This window comes from Lithobates pipiens, unplaced genomic scaffold (assembly GCF_037356315.1).
Source record: "Lithobates pipiens isolate NorthernLeopardFrog02 unplaced genomic scaffold, aLitPip1_a1.2 Scaffold_25, whole genome shotgun sequence".
Lineage (NCBI taxonomy): Eukaryota > Metazoa > Chordata > Amphibia > Anura > Ranidae > Lithobates > Lithobates pipiens.
Window position 1 is genome coordinate 224,385,046 of NW_027507787.1, and position 26,591 is coordinate 224,411,636.

Genomic DNA, 26,591 nt, shown 5'->3' on the forward strand with positions numbered 1-26,591 from the left:
GGGGGTCTGGGGGCAGTTCGACGAGCGAGCATGCCAGTTCGGGGGAGCGTGCGGATTACGGCGTGAGTGTTCCGGCTGCGGTGGAGCACACACTCTGTCTCGGTGCTTCCGGATAGGGGGTCGAGTCGGGGATGCTGCTCGGAAGCGGGTGGACGCCGGTGATACGGGCGTGGATGCTTCCTTTTCTGCGTAGGTATCCGGAGAGGGCGGCGGCGCGGGTGCCGGCGTTGTTTCGACATGGCTTCAGGATTACCTGTCGCTGCCAGCGGTGCCGCTGGTGGCGAAGGAGTTGAAGTCGGCATTGCAGCGTCCGGGGTTCGTGGCTGACAGGCTACTAGGGGGGTGGCGGACGCGGGGGGCCGTTTGGGGTAGGCCTTGGCCCAACTGGGTGGTTTTCCCATTGGGGGTGGTCCCCAAGACGCAAGTGGGGAAATGTTGACTCTTCCATCGCCTGTCGTTTCCGATAAGGGGGCTCAGTACACGGTTATTGACCCAGCGGTGCACGGTGTCCTGCACGTCGTTCAGCGCGGCAGTCCGGTGGGTGCGGCGGTGGGGTCAAGGGGCACTGATGGCCAAGGCCGATGTGGAATCGGCATTCCGGCTGCTCCCTGTTCCTCATGGGAGCTTTTGGCTTTGGGGTTCCACTGGCGCGGAACTATGGTTCAGTTGCGGAGGTTGCAGTCAATCCGGGGTCAGCTGCGCTTCGCTGGTGGGATCATTCCCATGGGAGGGATTTTCCGCGGGCGGCTGTCGGCGGCTACGGGGAGGGTCAGCGTTCTGACGCACTTAGTGCGCCTGGGTAGGGGCCATAGGGAGGATTTGCGGGTTTGGCAGGAGTTCTGGGCTTCCTACAATGGTAGGACAATTGGATGGCGGGCCCGGTTAGCGACTTTTACATGGCCTTGGCCACAGATGGGGCGGGTTCTACCGGGTACGGGGCGTTATTTGAGGGGGCAAGTGGAGCGCGGGGCCTTGGCCAGAGACATGGGAGGCAGCGGCTTTCCTGGGGAATCTGGTTTTGTTGACACTATTTCCGGGGGTGTTAGCGTTGGAGCTGTGGGGGGAGGAGTGTCGGGGTTTGAAGTTGCGCATTTACGACGACATGGGTGTTGAGCAGGTGGTTAGCCGCATGTCAGCTACTTCCCCTCCGGTTACACGGCTGATGCGGTAGTTCGTTTTTCGTTGTGTACAGCTGCATGTTTTCTTTACGCTGTACGCATCTCGGGCGTGGCAATTGAGCTGGCTGACTCCCTGTCTCATTTTTCAGGGGGACAGATTCAGGGAGCTTGCTCCGGGCGCGGAAGCGGGAGAGGTCCCTTGCCCGGGGTGGATTAGGTGGCTGCGGGATGGCTCGGGCAGTTGGTGAGCGCGTCTAGGTGGGCGGCCTTCTTCACGGTTTGGGCAAAATGGTTGGTTCTGGTTCGGGAGCAGGGGTCGGTGATCGGGGACGCGGTAGGCGGCGGTTTGTGCTCTACTTTGTGGCCAGAAATGGGGGGCGAGGGGTGTCGGTTTCCTCGAGTGGCCGGAAACTGGCGTGTTTTGACGTTTTGTTTAGCTCGTGGTGGGTGGATGGTAATAAATAAAAAATAAAAAAAAACGCTAAGATTTCTGGGTGCGACGGGCGGTAAAAGGTTATCGCGTGCAGAGCTGGACGGGGGATGCGCGGAGGCCGGTCCCGTTCACGAACCTGCCGGCGATCTGTTATCGGCTGGGGTTTGTTTGCTCTTCAGGTTACGAGGCGCGGCTGTTCACAGCAGCGTTTTCTTTGGCTTTTATGGGGCGTTTCGGATCGGGGAATTGGGGAGCCCGACCGAGAGGGTGACTGGGGGTCTGTTTAACGGCATGGTGCGTTTGGACGGGATCGGGTGGGGCTCTGGCTGCGCAGGTCCAAAACGGACCAGCAGGGGAAGGGGGTGCTGGTGTCCCGGGTTTGCCCCGTGGCAGCGGTTCAGGGTTTTTGGGAAGTGTGCCGGGGGGCCTTTCCTGTGGGATGAGGAAGGGTCCTTTTTTGATCGGGTACCAATTTTCGGTGTTCCGGAAGTGTTTGCGGGAGGTGGGTTTGGATAGCAGGGGCTTTGCGTCACACTCCTACCGCATCGGGCGGTCACTGAGGCTGCCCGGTGTGGGCTGGTTGAGACGGCAGTTCGCTGGAGTGGGAGATGGGAATCTCGGTGGTTTCGTACGTATGTTAGGCCTCAGTTGGTGGTGGTTTGAGTGGGTTTCTATTAAAAAAAAAAAAAAAAAAAAAAAAGAAAAAAGAAAAATAAATAAATAAATAAATAAATAAATAAATATATAAATGGATAAGTGGACACGCATGCACAACGCAAGTGGAAGTTATTTACATATGTGCAGGGTGGTGTGGCTGTTTTCCTGTGGAGGTGGGTGCAATGGTGGTAGTTGACGGCTGGTTTTGTGCTGTTGGTTTTCTTTTCAGATGGAGGTATGGCTCGCCTTGTCTGGATCGTGGGGCACTCCTATGTGTGTTTGGGGGATAGGAGAGGAGACCAACGTCCTGGGGGCAGGCAACTCGGTGTTTCTCGGAGTGAGGCTTGCTTGCGGGGGTTGGGGGTCCCGGGGGTGAAGTGGGAACGTTTGTTCGGGGAGGTTGAGCGTCATGTGTTGCGGGTATAGTGGTGGGCTGATCAGACATTTTAGCCGGGACGGTATGGCGCTGGGCTCGTTTGGTCGGGGGCATCATTGGACCCGTCTGAGGGTACACAAGGTGGTGGGGTGGTTTGGGGCCCAGCATAGCGGGTTCGTGGTTCGGCACCGGGTGCTGCCGTGCGATGGGGTATGTGCGTTGGACGGAATGGGGTTGCACTTAGCCGAGGTGGGGATCGATGGGTGGTCCTTGGGATTGCAAGACGGTATTCTAAGGCCTTGTGGGGGTGGGGTGGCCCTTAAGGGTAAGGGAGTCACCCTTTCGGGCTGTGGCGGTGTTTGTCTGGTGGTCTTTGACGGTTGGCGGTAAATCAGAGGTCATCTGATAAGGGGTGGGGGGCCCATTGCTATTATGGGTCCCTCCGGTGTATTCCTGAACGTTGGATGGAATACCTTTATGGTTATCACTGTCGGAAGTTGTCTCCGAGCGGTCACAGCTGGAGGCCTGGTTAAGTGGAAGTGGGTACCGCAGTGAGTTGGTTGTTTGGTAAAATATGGGTCACCGTCAGAGATCACCAGACCGGGCATGTTATTTATATGCTATTCGTTATACCTGATGTTGGTTATGGTTAGACATATATATTTGGCTATTTATATATTGAGATATATATTTTGATTGGAGTGTTTGAGTAATGGTAATAAAGGCTGTTATGGCCATTTTACTCCAAAGCAAGGTGTGGTCTCATCATTCAGGGTTGTGGTAAAAGGGGTGGGGGTTGGAGTGGAATGGGTAACAGGTAAAAGAGGGACCTTTAGACTACCCTGGTCAAGAGAGGCCCGCAGTGGATGGACTGAAAGGGAAGTAAGGAAGGGCCGGACATGACAGGGTGGATAAGGTCTAAGGGGTTAAGGTGCAGAGAGAGAGGCTATGGGGGAGGAGCAAGTGGAGAATGTAATGGAAGGGGAGGAGCGCTTTAAAAGGAGGAAGGGGCGGAGCAACGGGCAGTGCGAAGGAAGGGACAGCGAGAGGAGGCAGTTTTCCCACCCTCCCTCCCTATTGTTAGGTTGCTGGGGTATTTCGGTTGTTGTTTTTGTTCTATTTCAGGTGGCAAGGATCGGATGTCATGACAGCGGTGCGGATGGAACTGGGTTGGCGGTGTTTGTCTGGTGGTCTTTGACGGTTGGCGGTAAATCAGAGGTCATCTGATAAGGGGTGGGGGGCCCATTGCTATTATGGGTCCCTCCGGTGTATTCCTGAACGTTGGATGGAATACCTTTATGGTTATCACTGTCGGAAGTTGTCTCCGAGCGGTCACAGCTGGAGGCCTGGTTAAGTGGAAGTGGGTACCGCAGTGAGTTGGTTGTTTGGTAAAATATGGGTCACCGTCAGAGATCACCAGACCGGGCATGTTATTTATATGCTATTCGTTATACCTGATGTTGGTTATGGTTAGACATATATATTTGGCTATTTATATATTGAGATATATATTTTGATTGGAGTGTTTGAGTAATGGTAATAAAGGCTGTTATGGCCATTTTACTCCAAAGCAAGGTGTGGTCTCATCATTCAGGGTTGTGGTAAAAGGGGTGGGGGTTGGAGTGGAATGGGTAACAGGTAAAAGAGGGACCTTTAGACTACCCTGGTCATGTACATTCGAAGCTGCAACAAATAAGACAGAGCCCACTTCATTTTTATGGCTGGAGAACATCTAGTGTCATCTAGCCAGGATCCTCGGTTTTACCTGTTGGGTCCTGCCAATGGGTCCAGTGATCTCATCAGTGTTTACAGGAAGGCATGATATAAAACACTATTTGGGCATTGAGGGCTAGATAATAAATGGAATGAACGTTTTTGCTTTGTTGTGTTGGGCTGTGCAATAGTGTAGCCGCTTTTAAGGAGTCCTATTTCTTCAAATATGTCATCTGAAAACGCACACACTGCCATTTTCTGGGCTATGTAGTTCCCTCCGGAGAACATTTGGTAAATGTAATGCTTACTCTGTTTTGTTTTTATTAAAATTGCTGTTATAGGCTTTGTTATGGCTGTGCACCCTGGTGTATATGAGGTGGATGAAATAGCAAACGTGGTAACACACGTGGTCAGAATAGCACCAGTTGCACAGCTCACAATGTACACAGGACAATGTCTTTTGGCACACTGACTTATGAAGAACAAGGGGTTTGTGGGACTTTAAATGAAGTGCATGTGTATGTACCTTTATGCCTAAATAAGAGAATAAGGAGAACGGTCAGTGGGACTTAAAGTGGTTGTAAACGCTCCCCCACAACTTTGTCCCATGTAAATCAGCATAAAAAACCCTAATGAATAGTGATGGCCGAACGGTTCGCCCGGCGGTCGTTTCGCGGCGAATTTCGGTCGTTCGCGGTCCGCGCGTTCGCTCGCCTTTTCCCGTCGTTCGCCCCGGCGGACTTACGTGTTTAATGTGTAAAAGAACTTTGACCTATGATGACACGTCTGTCATGGGGTACAGGCCATCCAATTGAGACATGACAGCACATGGACACTTGGACATTCCCCCTAACCTATAAATAGACCCGATCCGGTGGCCATTTTACATTCTTTCTTCTGTCACTATAGGGAAAGGTTGCTGTGTGGAGTAGGGAGAGATAAAACGCTAGCTATTTGGTACACAAAAGTTCTTTTCAGGACTGGTATAGGTGTTAGGTGTATATAGGTTTGCTGTGCTACTGATTCTTGCAGCAGCCTGAGTGTCTTTTGTCAGTTTAGAGAAAGGGAAAGGACGGTGTGTGCTACAGGGACAGCCAGATTAGTCTTTCATCATCATCATCATCATCATCATCATTAGCTGTTACTATCAGGTCCACAAAAGAGCTGTTTCAGTAACCACTAATCGTTCCAGTCTACTCTTTTTTGCCACTTTGTATAGGGACAGGAAGGAAGCAGTGTTGGCAGGCAGTGAGGGTCAGTTTAAAGACTTGCTGTTACTATTAGTTCCACAAAGGTTCTTTTCAGGACTGGTATCAGTGGTATGGTAATAGGCTTGTACACGTATAATATTCTTTCTTCCAAATATAGAAAGAATATTATACTTGACTGCTGCCCTTCTGCTGCAGTCTGCTAATCATTCACAACTCACTTGTTCCACAAAGCTCTTTATCAGGACTGGTAACTTGGTCTGTGTAGGGTGCTACAGTACATAGGGTTGAGTGCAGTACAGTCTGCTGTTCTGTAAGGACCGCTATCGGTCCACAATAGATAGGGTTGAGGTGCACCACTGCTGACCGCTGCCCTATACTGCAGCAGTCCTTCATTGGTATAGGGACTGACGTACAGTCTGCTAATCACTAACACACAACCTGCTTGGTCCACAAAAGTTCCTATAAGGACTGGTAACTTGGTCTAGGGTGCTACAGTACATAGGGTTGAGTGCAGTACAGTCTGCTGTTCTGTAAGGACCACTATCGGTCCACAATAGATAGGGTTGAGGTGCACCACTGCTGACCGCTGCCCTATACTGCAGCAGTCCTTCATTGGTATAGGGACTGACGTACAGTCTGCTAATCACTAACACACAACCTGCTTGGTCCGCAAAAGTTCTTATAAGGACTGGTAACTTGGTCTAGGGTGCTACAGTACATAGGGTTGAGTGAGGTACAGTCTGCTATTCTATAAGGACTGTTATCGGTCCACAATACATAGGGTTGAGGTGCACTACTGCTGACTGCTGCCCTATACTGCAGCAGTCCATCATTGGTATAGGGACTGACGTACAGTCTGCTAATCACTAACACACAACCTGCTTGGTCCACAAGAGTTCTTATAAGGACTGGTAACTTGGTCTAGGGTGCTACAGTACATAGGGTTGAGTGAGGTACAGTCTGCTATTCTATAAGGACTGTTATCGGTCCACAATACATAGGGTTGAGGTGCACTACCTTCTTTCTTCATTTGGCTCACTTCCTTGTCCCAAAAAAGCACACCGTACTATATGCCCCTACCCTCCTCTTTGAAGAGGTTGAGCGGTGTCATATTTCTACTGGGGCTGCTTATGATATCCCTGTGCTGTGCTGACTTCCTCCTGGGGGTTCTTATTATGAGGGGATCACACCATCCCTGTGCTGTGCTGAGTTTCTCCTGGGCCTGCTTACTATGAGGGGATCACACCATCCCTGTGCTGTGCTGACTTCCTCCTGGGGGTTCTTATTATGAGGGGATCACACCATCCCTGTGCTGTGCTGACTTACTCCTGGGGCTGCTTACGGTGCTGCTGTCAGTGCTGTATATCACGGTGCTGGTGTGAGTGCTTAATGTCACGGTGCTGCTGTCAGTGCTGTATATCACGGTGCTGATGTCAGTGCTTAATGTCACGCTTCTGATGTCAGTACTCTCTATCACGGTGTTGCTGTCAATGCTGTATGTCACGGTGCTGGTGTTAATGCTTAATGTCACGCTTCTGATGTCAGTACTTTCTATCACGGTGCTGCTGTCAGTGCTGTATATCACTGTGCTGATGTCAGTGCTGTATGTCACGCTTCTGATGTCAGTGCTGTATGTCACGGTGCTGCTGTCAGTGCTGTATATCACGGTGCTGATGTCAGTGCTTAATGTCACGCTTCTGATGTCAGTACTCTCTATCACGGTGTTGCTGTCAATGCTGTATGTCACGGTGCTGGTGTTAATGCTTTATGTCACGCTGCTGATGTCAGTGCCCTCTATCACGGTGCTGTTGTCAGATGCCTCTATCACGGTGCATGTGTCATTGCTGTATGTCACGCTGCTGGTGATCATCTCCTGCACCCTCTTCTTTGCCTACCCTGGTCCCTGACCTTCCCTCTCCTCCATTGCCTTCATGCGCTCCACAGTCCTGAATTGTCAGAACAATTTCCCAAATAAAAAAAGAATGCTTGTAGTTATCAATCCCAAATTCACCTCATACATGTATTATGTCATTGGCCATGTGGTGGGACTATGTTTTTCCTGCTAATAATTACCTAGTGGCTGCAAATTCGACCTAAAGGTTTGAAATGTTCGCCTCCCATTGAAGTCAATGGGGCCCGCGGCGAACGCTCAGTTTCGCGAACGGTCAGCCCCGTTCGCGGTCCGCGTTCGCGAAACGTCCCGTCGGAAGTTCGTCCATCACTACTAATGAACACTGCTTGTAGATATCTCCTTACTTGCTTAGTATTGTTGTAATCCTTTTTGTTCTTTAGAATGACATCACTGAGCAGGCCCAGATCTCCCCTGATTTACGGCACACTCTCTATGTGCTTGTCTATCTGTTATTAGGACTTCCTACGGCACACTACTGATATCCCAGGAGGTTGCCGAATCATTCAGAGCTTCCTCCCTCACACCATGTGACCATGTGACTTCACGTGCAGTGTAAACCTGGCCATTACTGCAGTCTTATCAGTTGAAGCTGATAAGACTGACAAAGACACACATTGGGCAATCGGCACAAGTACTATGAAATAAAACAAGTCAGCTATGAGCAGGGAAGCAGGGTTGCCATAGCAACGTTGGATTGAGAAGGAGGCTTGGTTAACAGTACAGGAAGTGCTCAATGTAAGGGCGGAAATACACTCCACTGTGGACTCAGAAAACAATACTTAAGATGGCGCTGCCTAACCCCTGGAAACAAGTTTTTTAAAGTTTATTTAAACAGTAAGTAATATGCGATTTGGGCTGGATTACAGTGGCTATAGTCTGATAATTACTTATTATAATGGACTAAATGAAGAGAAGTATCAAAGTGGGAGAGTTTACTTCCTCTTTAAGATGAGGCAGATAATACAGTTTCAAATGTATTGGAATGTTTATTGGCATAGATAACATAACACATCACATTAGAATTGATTGAATAACGGTAATTTCATCTATATACATAATGAAATAAGGGCAAAAAAAAATAATTATATATATATATATATATATATATATATATATATATATATATATATATATAAATAGATCGCATAATGACACCTTGCAGTAACCAGTGATGTGTGCCAATAGTACTAAATATGATAATCAATAGAAATAAAATAGGTCAGGATGGAAATCAAATGTATATTAAAGACATGGTAGCATCTAATAAGCTTGATGCATTTCGTGGATATATTCCACTTCTTCAGGGGCAGACGCATAGCATATCTGCTCTTGAAGGGTAGAGGGAAGTAATATAATCTAGTATTTTACCCAGAGGGCAAGAAAAACGTAAAGGCAGGAGTAAAAGGAATACCCACCTTGAGTACATCTATAAGGCCCCATTCACACCTGAGCGTTTTGTAGCTTGAAGCCCTAAGCTACAAAACGCTTGAGGGGAAAAAATCCATTATTCTATATGGAGATGGTTCACATCTCCACTCCAAGTCACCTGAAGCCCTACGCATGCAGCTCAAACAAGTTCTGGACCCTTTTTTGTCGCTTGAATCGGGCAGATTTGGGCGTTATTTGGAGCAGGAAGCAGATGACAAAATCTAAAAACATAGCAACAAATGATGAAACAAATGAAAAAAAAAAAACACCAAAGCTCAAATTGCCGGAAAATGCTGCATGGAAACGTGCAAATACACGCGACAAAACAAGCGAAAAACGCTACGCTCAGGTGTGAATGGGGCCTAAGTGTATAAGTATAATATATATAATATATATTAGTGTATATAATATGATGAATAATGTTTATATATATATATATATATATATATATATATATATATATATATATATATATATATATATATATTTTAGCACTGTGTGGGAAACCATTTATGTTGGTAGCTGCTTAGTTTATTATTTATTTTGGTTTGCGCATTAGTACTTTCACTTGGTGTGTGTGTGTGTGTGTGTATATATATATATATATATATATATATATATGTGTGTGTGTGTGTGTGTGTGTGTGTGTGTGTGTGTGTGTGTGTGTGTGTGTGTAGTGTGTGTGTGTGTGTGTGTGTATATATATATATATATATATGTGTGTGTGTGTGTGTATGTATATATATATATATGTGTATGTGTGTGTATATATATATATATATATATATATATATATATATATATATATATATATATGTATATATGTGTGTATAAGTATGTGTGTGTATGTATTTTTCTTATGTCATTGTTATATATATAGATTAAATTACCATTATGCAGTCAATTCTAATGCGTCGTGGTGTGTTATCTATGCCAATAAACATTCCAATAAATTTTAAACTGAGTATCATCTGCCTCATCTAAAGTCCCACTAACCCTTCTCCTTATTGGCTGACTTATGAAGGTCGGTGCTCCCTGTGACTGTGGTGCAGCCTTCTGCTGCCACCTGTTGGTGTGTTACAAAACTAGTCTCAAAGCCTTTTGTTACCACCTTCTATCTTATGTATGTGTATGTTTTTGGTGGTGACCAGGTGGAAACCGGGGGAGAGGTTAATAATGTAGTTCAGTGTTTTTCACAATGCTGTGGATAATGCTAGTGATATATAAAAAGCTACATTCTGTAGCTTATGTTTACTAGTAATGAGCATCTATGCTTTATTATAGGACAAGTAAACATCACAATGAAAACTGAGGCTCTGGACACAAAAGAGTTGTGCAAAAACGAGATCCCAATTGTCCCTAAGCAAGGAGGCACAGATACAATTGTCAAGTCTTTACTTGTTCAGGTCAGTATGCATCAGACAAGCTTTATTCTATAGCGTCTGGAGAATCTAGAACGTTTCCCACCTTCCTTTTCACTTATGTCCGTACTTTCCCATGCTGTTAAACAAAATCCAGCTAAAATTGTGTTGCAATTATGAAGGACATTGTAGAATTTGCAACAAAATCCAGCTAAAATTGTGTTGCAATTCTGAAGGACATGGTAGGATTTGGGTGCCATCAAAGTTCAACCTAAACAAAGCCATCAGCACACAGACCTCCATTTGATAAAGATGTAAAGCTTATTCACATAGTAAATATTTTTTCTACTGGAAGTTTGTTTTGTTGTTCAAAGCAAATGACAAAATAGCATTTGATGTGAAGCCATAGCTTGTATTTCATAAAATGTAAGGGAAGGGAAATCCTCTGCTGTCTCCACTATAAATCCTGGATCCCTAACGCCGCGTACACACAACCGGACTTTTTTAGACGGACTAGGTTCCCATGGTCTTCCCGACTGACTTTTGGAGGAGGTCCAACGGACTTTCTGAACGAAACGGACTTAGCCACACACGACCGGACTAAGTCCTTTCGAAAGTCTGTTAGTTTTGAACGTGATGATGTGAACGGGACTAAACAAGGAAGTTCATTAGCCAGTAGCCAATAGCTGCCCTTGCGTCGTATTTGGTCCATCAGCCTAGCACACAGATGAACGGTTTTCCAGATTTTTAGTCCGTCGCACTTGAGTCCATCAGATAGATTTGAAACATGTTTTATTTCTAGGTCCGTCTGACTTTTGGGAAAAAAAGTCAGCTGGAGTCCACACACGATTGAATTGTTTGACGAATTCCGGTCCACTGGACCAAGTCTGCCGGAAAGTCCGATGGCGTGTACGCAGCATAACACTTTCCCCCATTATATTGATGAGGCAAAAAGTGTGCCATTATGTAGTTAAGGTTATATAAAGGGGATTACAATGAAATAGCTAAAAATTTTGTTGTCACCATTATACAAAATGGGACATGCTGTAGCTAGATGTGTTGGGGCATGTAAGTCAAATTGCCAAAAGATCACAGCTGGTCAAAGGTATACAAACGTTGCAGTATATGGTGTAGGGTAGGTGAAATTGGTGCTTCTAATGTGAAATGTGCTCTAATGTTTCAATAAAATCATACACAACTGTAAAAATAAATAAAAAAGCAAAAAAGCATAAGCAACTCTCTGAAGTGCAACTATACCATAGGGCAAAGTGGTAATGTGCAATAATACAGTATAATCAAAGTGCTACAGTGATGTCTGTGTAAACATAACATAAAATAAAGTCCATAAATTCAAATAAAAGTCCATATCAGAAAAAATCACTTCAGTAATAAGATTAAAGTGTAGTAAGTGCTGCCAAATGTGCATGCAATTGGGCAGTAGCTTTGTGTCACACTCATGCCCCTCTCTTGTGCTGCACTCCCTGGCTTACCGCAATGGCTCTTCCTAACGCGTTTCATCATGAAGGTGACATCAGAGGTGTCCGTCTTCATGACAAAACATGTTAGGAGGGCCATTGCGTCATTACGTCACATCCGGTTTTGGTCTGTGGGAAAACACCCAGACATCCTGGTTTTTGTTATACAACGCCTGCAATCATTTGGATTCCTGCAAGTGAACTATATTATTTGGGCAATAAAAAAGAGGTATACGGAGTCATGCTATGGGTATCATTATTGTCTTTTCATGAGCTTACTGGGGAGGAAGAGACAAGGAGTTAACCGCAAGGAACTAATTTATAATCATTTGACACTGTGGAGGCTAGTTACCCTTTGATGGGTAGTATTATCTGATGAGTGGAGCACAAGAGGGGGGCACAAGTGTGGTACAAAATTGCTGCCTGATTGCATGCAAATTTGGCAGCACATAGTACACTTTAATCGTATTACTGAAGTGATTTTTTTTCTGATATGATTTTATGGACATTTATTTGAATTTATGGACTTTATTTTATGTTATCATGTTTACACAGACATCACTGTAGTAGCACTTTGATCATATTGTATTATTGCACATTAGCATTTTGCCTTATGGTAATGGTTACTTATGCAATTTACACTTGCACTTAGCACTTTTGCTTAAGAGTGTTGTGTTTTTTTATGGTTGCAGTTTTCTCAAGAGGTTGGTTATTCCAACTTCCTTCCCACAGATGACTAAAACCTATATAAAATTTAGCAACATCCTATTTACATACAGTATTTGAATAACTTTAAAGGGGTTGTAAACCCTTGTTTTTATTTTACCTCAATGCATTCTATGCATTTAAATAAAAAGAAAAACAATCAGCGCACACATGTATAGTACGACAAACAAATTTGCAAGCTGAACACCAAAAGGAGCAATACAAAAACACCTTAATCACATGTCAATTAATATAAATAGTGCAGCGCAAAAAGCAAAAGTCCACGCGTATTGATCATATATGACAACACAAAGAGCATGTAGAGTGAGAACACCACGTGGAAAGGCCGCTGATTGCTTGTATGTGACACTCCTTCCCCCAGTAGAAGTGAACTCTTACCAGCTCAGATGGACCTCTGAATGTTCAGATGGTCAAATGCGCGTGTTCACACTCTCAGTGTGCAGGATTCGTTATTTCCACATACGGATACAGCAGTACTCCAGATCTTTAAAACGCTTGCAGCCAATTCCGAGAAAGGAAAATGGATACACTCCAGATGTCGGTAGGTGCGTTTGCATAAGCAAAAAAAATCCAGGAGCAGAAAGAGAAAACATACAAAAAAAAACGATCTAAGTGTAGCAGTAAATAGATCGCTTTTTATTTATTAAAATATTCATTAAAAAAAAGGGATTTCTTGTAGCACAGACAGAATATAAAAAATCCTTCAATATCAAAGACCACAGTTTAGTCAATGAGTTTGCTACATAACAGTAAGTGGCTGTCAATACAGCTTAACACCGCTAGATGTCAGTAATGGTCCATGATGGTATCAAATCTATAGTTGAACCATGTACAGCGCCAGATACTTTTAAAATGAAAAAAGTGTGTGAAGCAAAAAACGACACAGTATTAGACGGCGGGTGACGTCCGTGGTAAGCTCCTCCCCCGTACGTACGTTACGTCCTAACAAGGACTTCGTCAGCGGTGGGTGGAGCTAAACAGCGTCACCCTTATGCTTATGTAGTGATCTGTTGCCATGGTGAGCCTGCAATTTAATCAGATGGCGGTGGCCGGAAGCGGAAGACCGCCGCCATATTGATGCCAAAAAGAACTTGCTTCACACATGGGGACACTTAACCCAAGCGTCCAAACACAGTACACTGCCATAATAAAAGTAAAAATTACTTTAAAACAAGAAAACAGCACAGCAGGAACAGCCCATTGCATATAACTTGCTAAATAGCTACCATTACAACTTGCTAATACAATGTGTATATATTAAAATGTATATGATATATAATACTATATATATATTTTTAGCAAATATACACCATTTTAATAAAAATGCCGGGGGGCGTGGCTTGGTACCCGAGGAAGATGGACGCTACTTTCTAAAGCTCTCACTCCCAGAGGTCCCGCAATCAGTCCACCGGATACCTGTAAACGTGCAAATATGGGGAGCACATCGCAGAACGCTTTGGGTCTTCGCTCTAGATCACCCAGGAGCCAAGATGCCCTCAACAGCCAACACATCCCGGAAATTTTCCGAGCGCGGCCTAGAGGACCAGCACCAGACCCGCACGCGGCACCCCATGAGGCATCGCCTCACAGCAGAGGGACACACAGATCCCGTAGTAGAAGCCCGCAGGCTCATTCACCGGATCCGCCGACACCTCCAGCTCTCAGCATAGCGGATCTGAAGGCAATGACCGCAGACATAAAGGGAGCTCTAACGGCCGCGGTGTCGGAGCTGCGTGCTGACTTTCAAGCTATGGTCATGCGGGTAGAGGAGGTGGAGGAGATGCAGGCCCGACATGACGTTACTCTATGCAGGATACAACAAGTCTCCGAATCCCATGCGATACACCTACGGGACATAAATCGCCACCTGGAAGACCTCGATAACCGTGGAAGACGACACAATTTACGGGTAAGAGGTCTTCCTGAATCTATTGAGCCTGCCATGCTTAACCTCTCTGTTCAGGCCATCTTTAACGGCCTTCTGGAGAGGCCTCCTGATACGCCTATCCAACTGGAGCGCATACATAGAGCCTTGAGGCCAAGGGGAAGAGAGACAGACCCTCCACGGGACGTTATCTGCTGTCTCACGGATTACTTACTTAAGGAAGAAATAATGCGTAAGGCTAGAAATGGAGGGAGAATACAACATCAAGGCGCTGATGTCAAAATATTCCAGGACCTATCGGCCATTACTTTGCAGAGGAGAAGAGAACTAAGACCTATCCTGGACGTACTGAGAGCTCGTGCGATCCCATACAGGTGGAAATTCCCTCTCTGCCTTTCTGTTACACAGCATGGTCAAACTGTCAATCTCAGAGTCCCAGAAGATTTGGACCACTTCTGCAACACTCTCCATCTACCTTTCATAGATGTACCCGACTGGTATAGCGATTTTCGTCTACCTGTACTACACAGAGCTGAATCAATGGAAGGCATAGCAGAGGCAGACAACTTCAGCATCAGCAGACGCAGAAGGGCTCACCCTCCCCCTGCCTCTCCCAGAGCACAAGGAAACCGGCGTAACAACAGCCCAACAGCCTCGCCTGACCATAGGAAGCCTAGAAGATCTTAACTCAAATATTAGGAGAGTATGATTTCTCAGAAGCGAAGACCAAGCGGAGAAAAAGAGAATGGAGGAGACATTTCCCAGTTCATGGTTGGACATGTTGTCCGTTTACCTTTACAACTCACTCCTCTCTTCACAAGTTTGCGACGCAGAAACCCTCTCTCTTCATTCTAACACGCATGTGGTCTGAATAAAGAAGACTGCGCAGCCCTGGTAGAGGTTGCAAATGGATGAATACCCTTCTGAAGAATGGACTGACTCTAGTGCTGGTAACTTTTTTCTGTTTTTTTCCTTTTTTTTTATTATTTTTTATTTTTTCAAGGTATGTCACTTAGAACTTTACTATGACAGGCCAAATCTTGTTTAGCCATGGTTATGTTTGATATAAAAGTTCTTGACTGTAAGGAACATATACTTTCTCTAACTAGTTACATTACCTATCTCGTCGGTTTTCTAGCAGAAAGATAAGGAGCATTCTGTATGTCTGCCAGGCACATAAATTCGTATTCACTGAAGTAGACCTTGTATGTAGATACAGAATAGATGGTCTACGCGTACAGATGTCTTCGTATCTTTTAAAGACAAACCCCCCACAAGGAGATCCCTCCGATGGGGATGTGCACTAAGAAGAGGATAAAGCTATCCATTGTTTTTTTTTTTTTTTTAGATATCTCTCAGGTCATCCCCCAATGTTAACTTTATCGTTACAGTTTTTCACTTTGCATAAACGTTGAATCTGTTTTTACTAAACTGCTTAGCAGAACCATACGCCCTCCTTGATTGTGATTCCATAAGAATAGATTTGCGAAAAGTCGTGTACTGTCACCCAGATAACACGCCCGGTTGACAATGTTGGGAGGGACAGAGACACCACGTCTTTATTACTTATGCCACAACTTAACTTGCTACCAATATTCCTCTTTATTTAACTATGTGTAGACAATGAATTTTGATCACATACTTACCTTAGTTGCATGAGCTTCTGACCAAAACGCCTGTACATCTTCGCACGCTAAACACATGATTAGTCAGTATAGTTACTTTAATACCTGCGTTCTAAGAACGTTCACACCCCTCGTAATTGGATAGGCTTCACTTTCAATCCCACTGCCCCACTACCTTTATCCCACCTGAATACTCGCAATGGTATCCATTATAATCTGTCATGACCTCAAGGGATACGGAGAATTTTTTCATTCCTACTCGGTTACCAATCACTCTTGACCACAGAAATCTCTGTGAGATTCATCTGACCCTCACTGGTTATTTTCTGTCGGGAAATTCTTATTTATATTTCCCGACCCCAGTGACGTATATATCCTACCCCTTCACTGCCTACCACACGTAACGCTTGCATACTCCTCGGTTTACACCCCCGTACCCCTTCTCTCTGACATCCCCCTCTTTTATTCCTTCCGTATCTTCATTATATCTGCTACATCTTCGTATCCTCTCTTCGTTTCTTTTTTCGTGAACTCCGCTGCTCGCCTATAACATTTGCAGATATCCATAACGCAAACAGCTCTTATCCCATTATGCATCCTCGGAAGAAATCCACTAAAATCGACGGTGACTCCTTCAAGATCATATCTATCAATGCGAACGGTTTAAATACCCCTGAAAAACGAACCCAATTTCTGGCACATATGAAAACCATGAGAGCAGATATTGTTTTCATTCAGGAGACTCATTTTAGCTCTCAGATGACGCCGAAACTTTCCAATTTTTACTATCCACACAGTTTTCACGCAACTACACCTAACTCTAAAACGAAAGGGGTCTCGATATTATTGTCTAAAAACGTACCTCTCCAAATCACGGATACTGTAATTGATGACCAGGGTAGATTCGTCTTCCTCAATGGCTCGATCTACAATAGACCAGTCACACTAGCTAACATATATAGTCCCAATACAGCCCAAGTTCCCTTTTTTAGATCAATAACGAACCAATTAGCGACTTTCCAATCCGGCATATTAATACTGGGAGGCGACTTCAACGTCCCCCTGGACCCCTTGGTGGACACCTCCACAGGCATATCCCATCTCCCGTACAGGGCTCTAAAACAAATAAAACTGACTCTTCAAGGCCTCATGCTTCATGACACCTGGAGAACCCTGCACCCGACCGAAAAAGACTATACATTCTACTCTAACCCACATAACAGGTATTCTAGACTGGACTACATATTCCTGACTCAAACAGATCTACCGTATTTAACACAAGCGACGATAGAACCCATGCTCTTGTCAGATCATCACCCCATCTCAATCACGTTGACATTGCCAGCTACACAGGACCGAACTCACATCTGGAAACTAGACTCATCCATCTTGACTGATATTGCAAGAGTTGCAGAGTTACAACAATGCCTCACTGATTATTTTGTGAACAACAACACACCGGACACCTCTTATATGGGCTGCCCATAAGAGTGTAATAAGGGGCAAACTTATCTCTATTTCGGCTGCAAGTCGCCGTGAAAGGAAACAGCGATTATCAGACATGTTCGCAAAACTTAAAGTCTTAGAATTGACTCACAAACGTACACGTGCCGCACAGACATTTTAGGCCCTACAAGACATCCGCACCTCCATTCGTAAAGAATTAGGGAAATCCGCCCGAAAGAAATTTATGCTTTCTCAGAAACAATTTTACGAATTTGGCAACAAAAATGGTCACATGCTGGCTCAAGCACTAAAGGCCAAACAATCGAAAAATACAGTACACGCCTTATACTCCCCAATGGACAAAAACTGACGACTAATGTAGATATAGCCAGAGAGTTTGAACGTTTTTATTCTAAACTTTATAACATTGATAACGCACACCCCACTGCTCCAACCCATGCAGCTAGACAACAGAAAATGACAGAATTTTTAGAAAATTTCTGTCCTAAATTACGAAACCCTGACATTGTGTCTGAAATGGATAGTCCTATTACTCCGTTAGAATTGACAAAGGCTCTTAAACAGACCAAAAATGGTAAGAGTCCAGGCCCCGATGGACTACCAGCACTGTACTATAAGACTTTTTCATGGGTCCTTCAAGACCCTTTCAGACGGGCCTTCAATGCCATCTCAGACACCATGCCACTGCATCAAGATTTGCTTGAAGCACACATTGTGGTACTCCCTAAAGGAGACAAGGATTCGACTAAGGCTGAAAACTACAGGCCCATTTATCTACTCAATGTAGATCTGAAATTATTTTCCAAAATAATAGCTAACAGACTCCTTCCGCTCATCCCCCGATTAATTTCTTGTGACCAGGTAGGATTTGTCCCTGGTCGTGAAGCTAGGGATAATACGATTAAGGCTATCAATTTGCATCACCTTATCACAACCACCGGTCAGAAGGGCTTCTTTCTCTCACTCGATGCGGAGAAGGCATTCGATAGGGTAGCTTGGGACTATATGCACAATGTTTTACGAACAATTGGTCTAGGACCTCAGATGATGTGTTTTATCCAATCGTTATATCATAATCCGACAGCAAAGATTAGAGTAAACAACACCCTATCGAATGCCTTCTCCATAAGCAACGGGACCAGACAGGGATGCCCTTTGTCTCCGATTCTTTATATCCTTACATTAGAACCCTTCCTAAACAGTTTAAGGAAAAACCCCGAAATCACGGGTATCCACTCCAAAATAAGAGAATATAAAATAGCGGCATATGCAGATGATATCTTGCTGTTCCTCACCAACCCCCTCATTACGATTCCAACCCTATTGAAACAATTCCATATATTCAACCTACTATCCAATCTTAAAATAAATTTCACTAAATCCTATGCCCTCAACATCTCATTATCACAGGCTCTTGTAGAACAGTGTAAGCTCCCTTTCAGTGGACGAACGAGTCAATCACATATTTAGGCACGCAAATCCCCAACAATCTGAACGATTTATACATAAAAAACTATCCACCCATATTGAATAAAATTATACTGGATTTAAAACAGTGGAATAAACCGATTTTTTCATGGTTTGGTAGGGCCGCCATTCTAAAAATGAATATCCTCCCGCGTATCCTATATTTAATACAAGCATTGCCTATTAAAATCCCTCCGGCCTTTTTAAAATCCTATAGACAGGCTTGTACCAGTTTTCTTTGGGGTCAGGGGAGGCCCAGAATTAGCTATACACAACTTTCCATGCCCAAAGATAGAGGTGGTATAGGTCTTCCAGACATCATGAATTACTACAAAGCTACGCATCTGACGAGGATTATTGACTGGAACATACATGCTCCTTTCAAAAACTGGGTAGACCTAGAAGCCTCGTTCGTGGACTCCCCACTTCGTTCACTACCGTGGTTACCACGGTTCAGAATACCTGCCACAGCGAAGTCGTACCCACTTATAACATCGACACTACGGAGTTTCTATAACTCGTGCCCACAAAACGGCGTCTCCTCGAATATTGGACCGCTGACTCCTTTGAAACAGAACCCTGACTTCCTGCCAGGATTACATGAGACTTTCCTTATTAGACACTGGAACCAAGATATGATACTAGCGAAATCCTTTTACAAAAATGGTCGATTGTTAACAGCAAACCAATTAGCGACGGACCTACAGAAACCCCCCATACCTATGTGGACTTATCAACAAATAAGACATTACTTAACACACATTAATCATCACACCGACTGTTCTAGACAACTGACCCCTTTCGAACTACTATGCTCCTCCAAGACGCCCCAGACTCATCTCATATCCCAGACACACTCCCTCCTATTTCTCAAAGATCATCCAGAAAAATCTTTAGCTTGCAAAGCCTGGGAAAAAGACTTAGAAATTTCACTGTCCAGGGAAGAATGGGAAAATATATTTCTCAACATACATAAGGGCACATTAAACGTCTCAACCCAAGAGAATGGATTTAAACTCCAAAGTCGCTGGTATAGAACACCCACTCAAACACATATTTGGGACCCCCAGACCACAGACGTTTGTTGGAGATGCCAGCAACATCGGGGCACTCTTATCCACCTTTGGTGGCTGTGCCCGGCCATACAACCCTTTTGGCAGGACATACATACATTGATCAAGAAGATTACAGGAGCGGACATACACTTCACACCAGCCCAATACCTTCTTCATCATAATACTTCTTCTCCATCCTCCTATCGCAAATCATTAACGCTTCATCTCATCACTTCAAACAATGCATTCCAGTACACTGGAAGTCTACCTCCATCCCCTCTACCAAAGAATGGTTACGAAGAATAAATAAAATAGCTGAACTGGAAGAATTAATTCATATACACAAAGACACACTGACAAAATTTGGATCGAAATAACTACCCCTGAATTTCACAATATAATCCAGTCATAACATGCCTGAATCACCGACATTACATAGTTAAACATGCTATGGTATCCGAGAGTTACAAATTATTCCGTCACCCGGCGATGCTGGACGGTACCCTCCTATATCTTTTCTTTCCTGATGAGCTAAATAGAGAGATAAATTTGGTCAACATCACTACACAATCCAACTTCTAGGGCAGGCGAGCAGCGGAGTTCTCTTACATATATTCCCTGCCTCTTACTAAAACTTTCCTTTCCGACTCTTTCCCTCTCCTCGTAACTTTCTTTATCATCCTTGTAGCTCCCCTACCCCCCCCACCCTTCCCCAATAAGCACATATTCAATGTTAAGCAAGCAGACACGTTCTACTCCCTCCTGTCTCCCTCGTTCCTTTTTATAGTATCGCATCTGGTCATCCTGTTCTAAGTCATACGGAACATTGTTAGATTTATCAGCATAGCTCAGACCTCGATATTATGGTGAGCTGCAGAATGATCCTGTAGACATTTGTAATTTGCTATTGTACCCTCCAATGGTTCTACAATTCAACCCTTCTTGTATGATGTGACCAATGTGTTATCTGATATCTTTCTGTGACAAGTATCTGTCATATGGCATTTATATGTTCTGTATTCTCATATTCAATAAAAAAAATTTTGAAAAAAAAAAAAAATGCAATTTTTATAAAAAATACCATCTTTTTAAAAAAATACCATATTTTTTAAAAAATACCATATTTTTAAAAAAAACCTGTGGACATTTCACCCGCCGTCATAAATCATTCATCAAAAATTATCATTATCATTTATCAGAAATAAAACAGTTTAAGTCGAAATCGACATTTAATCCTCCCGGAGTAAGAACCCTGGTCTCGTGAATCCAAAAAGATTTGCGTTGACTAAGGCTTCGAATGAAATTACCTCCCCTCCAACGTTTCTTCACTTTTTCCACGCCCCAAAACTTGAGGCATCGAGGGTCTCTATCATGGAAATATCCAAGTTTTGGGGCGTGGAAAAAGTGAAGAAACATTGGAGGGGAGGTAATTTCATTCGAAGCCTTAGTCAACGCGAATCTTTTTGGATTCACGAGACCAGGGTTCTTATTCCGGGAGGATTAAATGTCGATTTAGACTTAAACTGTTTTATTTCTGATAAATTATAATGATAATTTTTGATGAATGATTTATGACGGCGGGTGAAATGTCCACAGGTTTTTTTTTTTAAATATGGTATTTTTAAAAAAATATGGTATTTTTTTAAAAATATGGTATTTTTTATAAAAATTGCATTTTTATAAAAATGGTGTATATTTGCTAAAAATATATATATAGTATTATATATCATATAAATTTTAATATATACACATTGTATTAGCAAGTTGCAATGGTAGCTATTTAGCAAGTTATATGCAATGGGCTGTTCCTGCTGTGCTGTTTTCTTGTTTTAAAGTAATTTTTACTTTTATTATGGCAGTGTACTGTGTTTGGACGCTTGGGTTAAGTGTCCCCATGTGTGAAGCAAGTTCTTTTTGGCATCAACATGGCGGCGGTCTTCCGCTTCCGGCCACCGCCGTCTGATTAAATTGCAGGCTCACCATGGCAACAGATCACTACATAAGGATAAGGGTGACGCTGTTTAGCTCCACCCACCGCTGACGAAGTCCTTGTTAGGACGTAACGTACGTACGGGGGAGGAGCTTACCACGGACGTCACCCGCCGTCTAATACTGTGTCGTTTTTTGCTTCACACACTTTTTTCATTTTAAAAGTATCTGGCGCTGTACATGGTTCATCTATAGATTTGATACCATCATGGACCATTACTGACATCTAGCGGTGTTAAGCTGTATTGACAGCCACTTACTGTTATGTAGCAAACTCATTGACTAAACTGTGGTCTTTGATATTGAAGGATTTTTTATATTCTGTCTGTGCTACAAGAAATCCCTTTTTTTTAATGAATATTTTAATAAAGCGATCTATTTACTGCTACACTTAGATCGTTTTTTTTTGTATGTTTTCTCTTTCTGCTCCTGGATTTTTTTTGCTTATGCAAACGCACCTACTGACATCTGGAGTGTATCCATTTTCCTTTCTCGGAATTGGCTGCAAGCGTTTTAAATATCTGGAGTACTGCTGTATTTGTATGTGGAAATAACGAATCCTGCACACTGAGAGTGTGAACACGCGCATTTGACCATCTGAACATTCAGAGGTCCATCTGAGCTGGTAAGAGTTCACTTCTACTGGGGGAAGGAGTGTCACATACAAGCATTCAGCGGCCTTTCCACGTGGTGTTCTCACTCTACATGCTCTTTGTGTTGTCATATATGATCAATACGCGTGGACTTTTGCTTTTTGCGCTGCGCTATTTATATTAATTGGCATTCTATGCATTGAGGTGAAATAAAGAGAATAAAGGATTTGTCAAAAACGGTCTCCTGTTTTTACTTTTTTGACACTTTTTTGGTGAATGGGTAGGGGTACAATGTACCCCTATCCATTCACATGGGTGGGGCGGGATCTTCCAGATTTCAATAAGCCTCACCTGCTCGCAGACCCCGACAACCACAGGGCAAGGGTTGTGGGGTGACGGCCCTTTTTCCCATTAACATGGGGAGAGGGTGCTTTGGGGGGATCCCAAAGCACTCTCCCCATGATTCAGGAGGGGGGAGCTCACTCATCCTCCCCTTTTCCTAGCCTGCCATGGCTGCATGCCAGGGTCTGGTATGGATTTTTGGGGGAGGGGGGCCACACAATTTTTTTGGTATGGACGGGGGGGGGGCACACCAATGTTTTCATTGATTTTTATTTATATTGCCGGGAGCTGGCAATACATTACAGCTGCGAGCAAGTTTACATGACATTTTTTCTTTTAGAAATGTCATTTTGCATGCGGCCCAGTAAAACACATGAGAAAGATGCTCCACTTTAAATGCATACTAAGGGGACCCCCAGGCATGATATTTAAAGGGATATTTAATTTTTAATGTTTCACTTTAAGCATTATTAAAATCCCTGCTCCTGAAAAAAACAGTGATTTTAAAAACTTTTTTTTGCATTGATACATGTCCCCCGGGGCAGGACTCAGGTCTCAAAACACTTTTTATGGCAATAACTTGCATATGAGCCTTTAAAATGAACACTTTTGATTTTTCATGTTCGTGTCCCATAGAATTTAACGGTGTTTGCGCATTCGCACACAATTTTTTTGTCTGTTCGCATGTTCTGGTGCAAACTGAACCGACTTGTCCCTAACTATTTTATATGCAGAGAAATTATTATGTAACACAACAAACTATATAATGTTTCTTTTACTGATCCTCACAGCCTGGAGGTGTCCTGGTGGAGAAATCATTTAGCTCTCTGATGTGCACGAATGAGGGAAAAGGTGAGGAATATCTGGACAGGTTTACAGAAACCGTTTGTGTTGCCCATATCGATTATTTTGACGTTGGCTTTTGTTTTATAAACTGCAAATGAAAGCAGGGATCCTATTGGTTGCTATTGAGAAAGAAATGTTTTATTCGTTTTGGACAGATATTGTTGTATTTTCTTGACTTTAGGGAAAGGATCCAGATTTTGCACATGATAACATTGTGTTGACGATATTTACATCAGCAATATTTAACCCTTTGCCGACCAGCGCACGATGGTGTACGTTGGCACAGTGGCATGGCTGGGCAAATGGCCGTACAAGTATGTCCCCTTTAAATTGTGGCATTGTGGGCACGCATGCGCTGCCGCATACTCCGTGACTGTGCCCGCGGATTCCATGCCTGCCAAGGGCCCGCGATTGTGTCACAGAGAGACAGAACGGGGAGATGTCTATGTAAACAAGGCATTTCCCTGTTCTGCCTAGCAACATGACAGAGATCTACTGCTTCCTGCTTCCTGTCATAGGGAGCAGTGATCTCTGTCATGTTCTAGTGAGACGATCCCCCCTACAGTTAGAATCACTCTCTAGGACACACTTAACCCCTTGATCGCCCCATAGTGTTTAACCCCTTCCCTGCCAGTGACATTTACACAATAATCAGTGAATTTTTATAGCACTGATGGCTATATAAATGACAATAGTCCCAAAAATGTGTCAAAAGTTGTGACCATTGTTTTTGGTGTTTCCATTAAATACTGCATAGGATTGATAGCGAATGGACATTTTCATTATCGCATGGGCAAGGTGGTCATGTGGCCATCATAAGACATGCGATAACCTTTAGTGAATTGTGCCCTATATCCCAAAATAATGTAAAAATCCAAAAAGGATAGCAAGAACCCACCCCCCTGCCGTTGCATGAGAGGAACTCTGAATTTAATTGCAGAAATTTTTCGCCATTGACTGTGTGGTCTAAGGGATCTTGGATCGGGCTGGTATCGGACAAGGAAAGCTTATATGGCGAACATACACCTGTTGAGTACGGGGGTCCGTCACAGTCCCCACAGCTTTGGATATAAAATATGGAAGTTATGTTATACACTGCACTTTTTCATTGGCGGTGTACTGAATATCTTTTCATTCCAGACAATTCAAAGACAGAGGAAGTCAAATTGAAGATTCCAGAAAAAATCCTAGAGAATTCCGAGAGAGCTTATATCACAGTACTGGGTAAGATTTATAGAATCTTTTTCAATTATCATAAAAATCACATACTGTAGGTATACTTTAGTACTTTATTCCTAAACATTCATAATTACCATAAAAGCAAATAAAGAAAGAAAAAATGTTGCGCTGTCAAAATAGTGATATATATTATAAAGTCTTTCCTCAAGGTATTATCAGAGGATATGAACCGTTAAAGTCCTTCACATAATCCAAAACACATTAAATGTTTAAAGTGATGAAAGTGTCCAAATACCAGTTAATTTTTAGGTGAAAAATGGGTGGTGTCCTTCCAATTAACGATGGGTGTATCATACCCAAGGGATAGATAAAACAAAACATCTTCTTACCAGATAAAAAGACCTTTCCATACCTATACACTCATTTGTGAGTGTTCACCCCTCACTTCAGATATAAGCCAGCTCAACTGTTCAGCCTGTTAAGGGATGCCAGTGATGCATATATTGATCTCATAGGAGCCTCAGACCCGATCATGCAGTAAACCAGAAACAAGAGGAAAAAACTAATTGTGCAGCATTCAATTAAAAGAACAAGAGTTTAATAGCAAATCTACTTACAGCAAAGATAGGTTACACAGGCATATCGGAAAAACATCAGTCAGGCACTTTCCACAAGTGCTAAGACGTCATCGCTATTCCTTGCCTTGCCTGACGTATGTTTCATTCAATAGAACATCTTCTGTGAGGCAGTAGGAGCCTCATAATTTACCAACATTCACTCTAAATATCCCATAATGCCTTAATCTTTGCCTAACACCTATAATCTCTAGTTTTCAATAGATCCACATCATTTATAAACACCCTTGATCAAACCGATCAGTTTTATTGGTAAGCATAGATGGACCTTTACATATCAATGGCTTAAAGTGGAACTTTATGTACATGTTGGCTTCCTTTAAGCTATGATTAAGGCTGCAAGACAAAGCGCATGTGCGATCTTTTTCGGTTAGGCTTCTATTTTTATTTTCGTTCAATATTTTTCTATTAGAAGTAGGTAATAAACATTGCATGAAAGACAATGACTACGTAGTACAATGAACCGGTGTCTTTGTACATGTTAACCAGATGATAACATTACATAATAAGTAGAGGAAGTGTAGGAGAGAAGAAACTCCTGTCTGATGCACATGACACGGGTAGTTATATTACAATAATTTACAAAGGAGAGTAACGACCTTGGAAAGGGCCTCAGAGGAGTATCCAAAGAGGCCCCGACCACATGTCTTCAGATAACGTCTGAAGAGGGAGATGAAGGCTATCAAAAGGAAGGAGATAAGAAGAAAGAAAAAGAGAAAGAGAAGAAAGAGTGTAAGAAAAACCGCAAAAAGGGGTGAGGTGACAAGGGAGGAGGGAGAGGCCATCTGTTCCGTATCGGGGCAAGGGACTAACTAAAGTAGGAGTTTGGTCTCGCAACCTTAAGGTTCCAGGAGCCTGGGATCGAAGCATGGAGTGAGGAAATGATCCGCCCATGGTTGCCATATTTTCAGGTGTCTTGGGATCTTTTCTTGGATGGTCATCTCAGTCTTACTGTGGATCATAGCTTGGGTGACCCTATTTTTAGTCTCTACTGAGCAGAGAGATGAGGATTTCCAGGCCCTAGCGATAGTCTGTTTAGAAGCTGTAATGATGTATATTGCTAGTTTTGATTGGGCCTTTGTAAGGCCAGGTGAACAG

The 26,591-nt window shown here is 43.5% G+C and overlaps 1 protein-coding gene across 2 annotated transcripts in view; it reads left to right on the plus strand.

The window, feature by feature from the left end:
- LOC143930918 (alpha-2-macroglobulin-like) overlaps window positions 1-26,591 on the plus strand; it is a 177,152-nt gene that overhangs the window by 94,097 nt on the left and 56,464 nt on the right. For both annotated transcript variants that reach the window (XM_077455604.1, XM_077455605.1), the window contains exons 21-23: window positions 10,133-10,254; window positions 23,625-23,685; window positions 24,820-24,903. In XM_077455604.1, coding sequence (XP_077311730.1) covers window positions 10,133-10,254; window positions 23,625-23,685; window positions 24,820-24,903 — 267 coding nt within the window. The remainder of the gene's footprint in view (window positions 1-10,132; window positions 10,255-23,624; window positions 23,686-24,819; window positions 24,904-26,591) is intronic.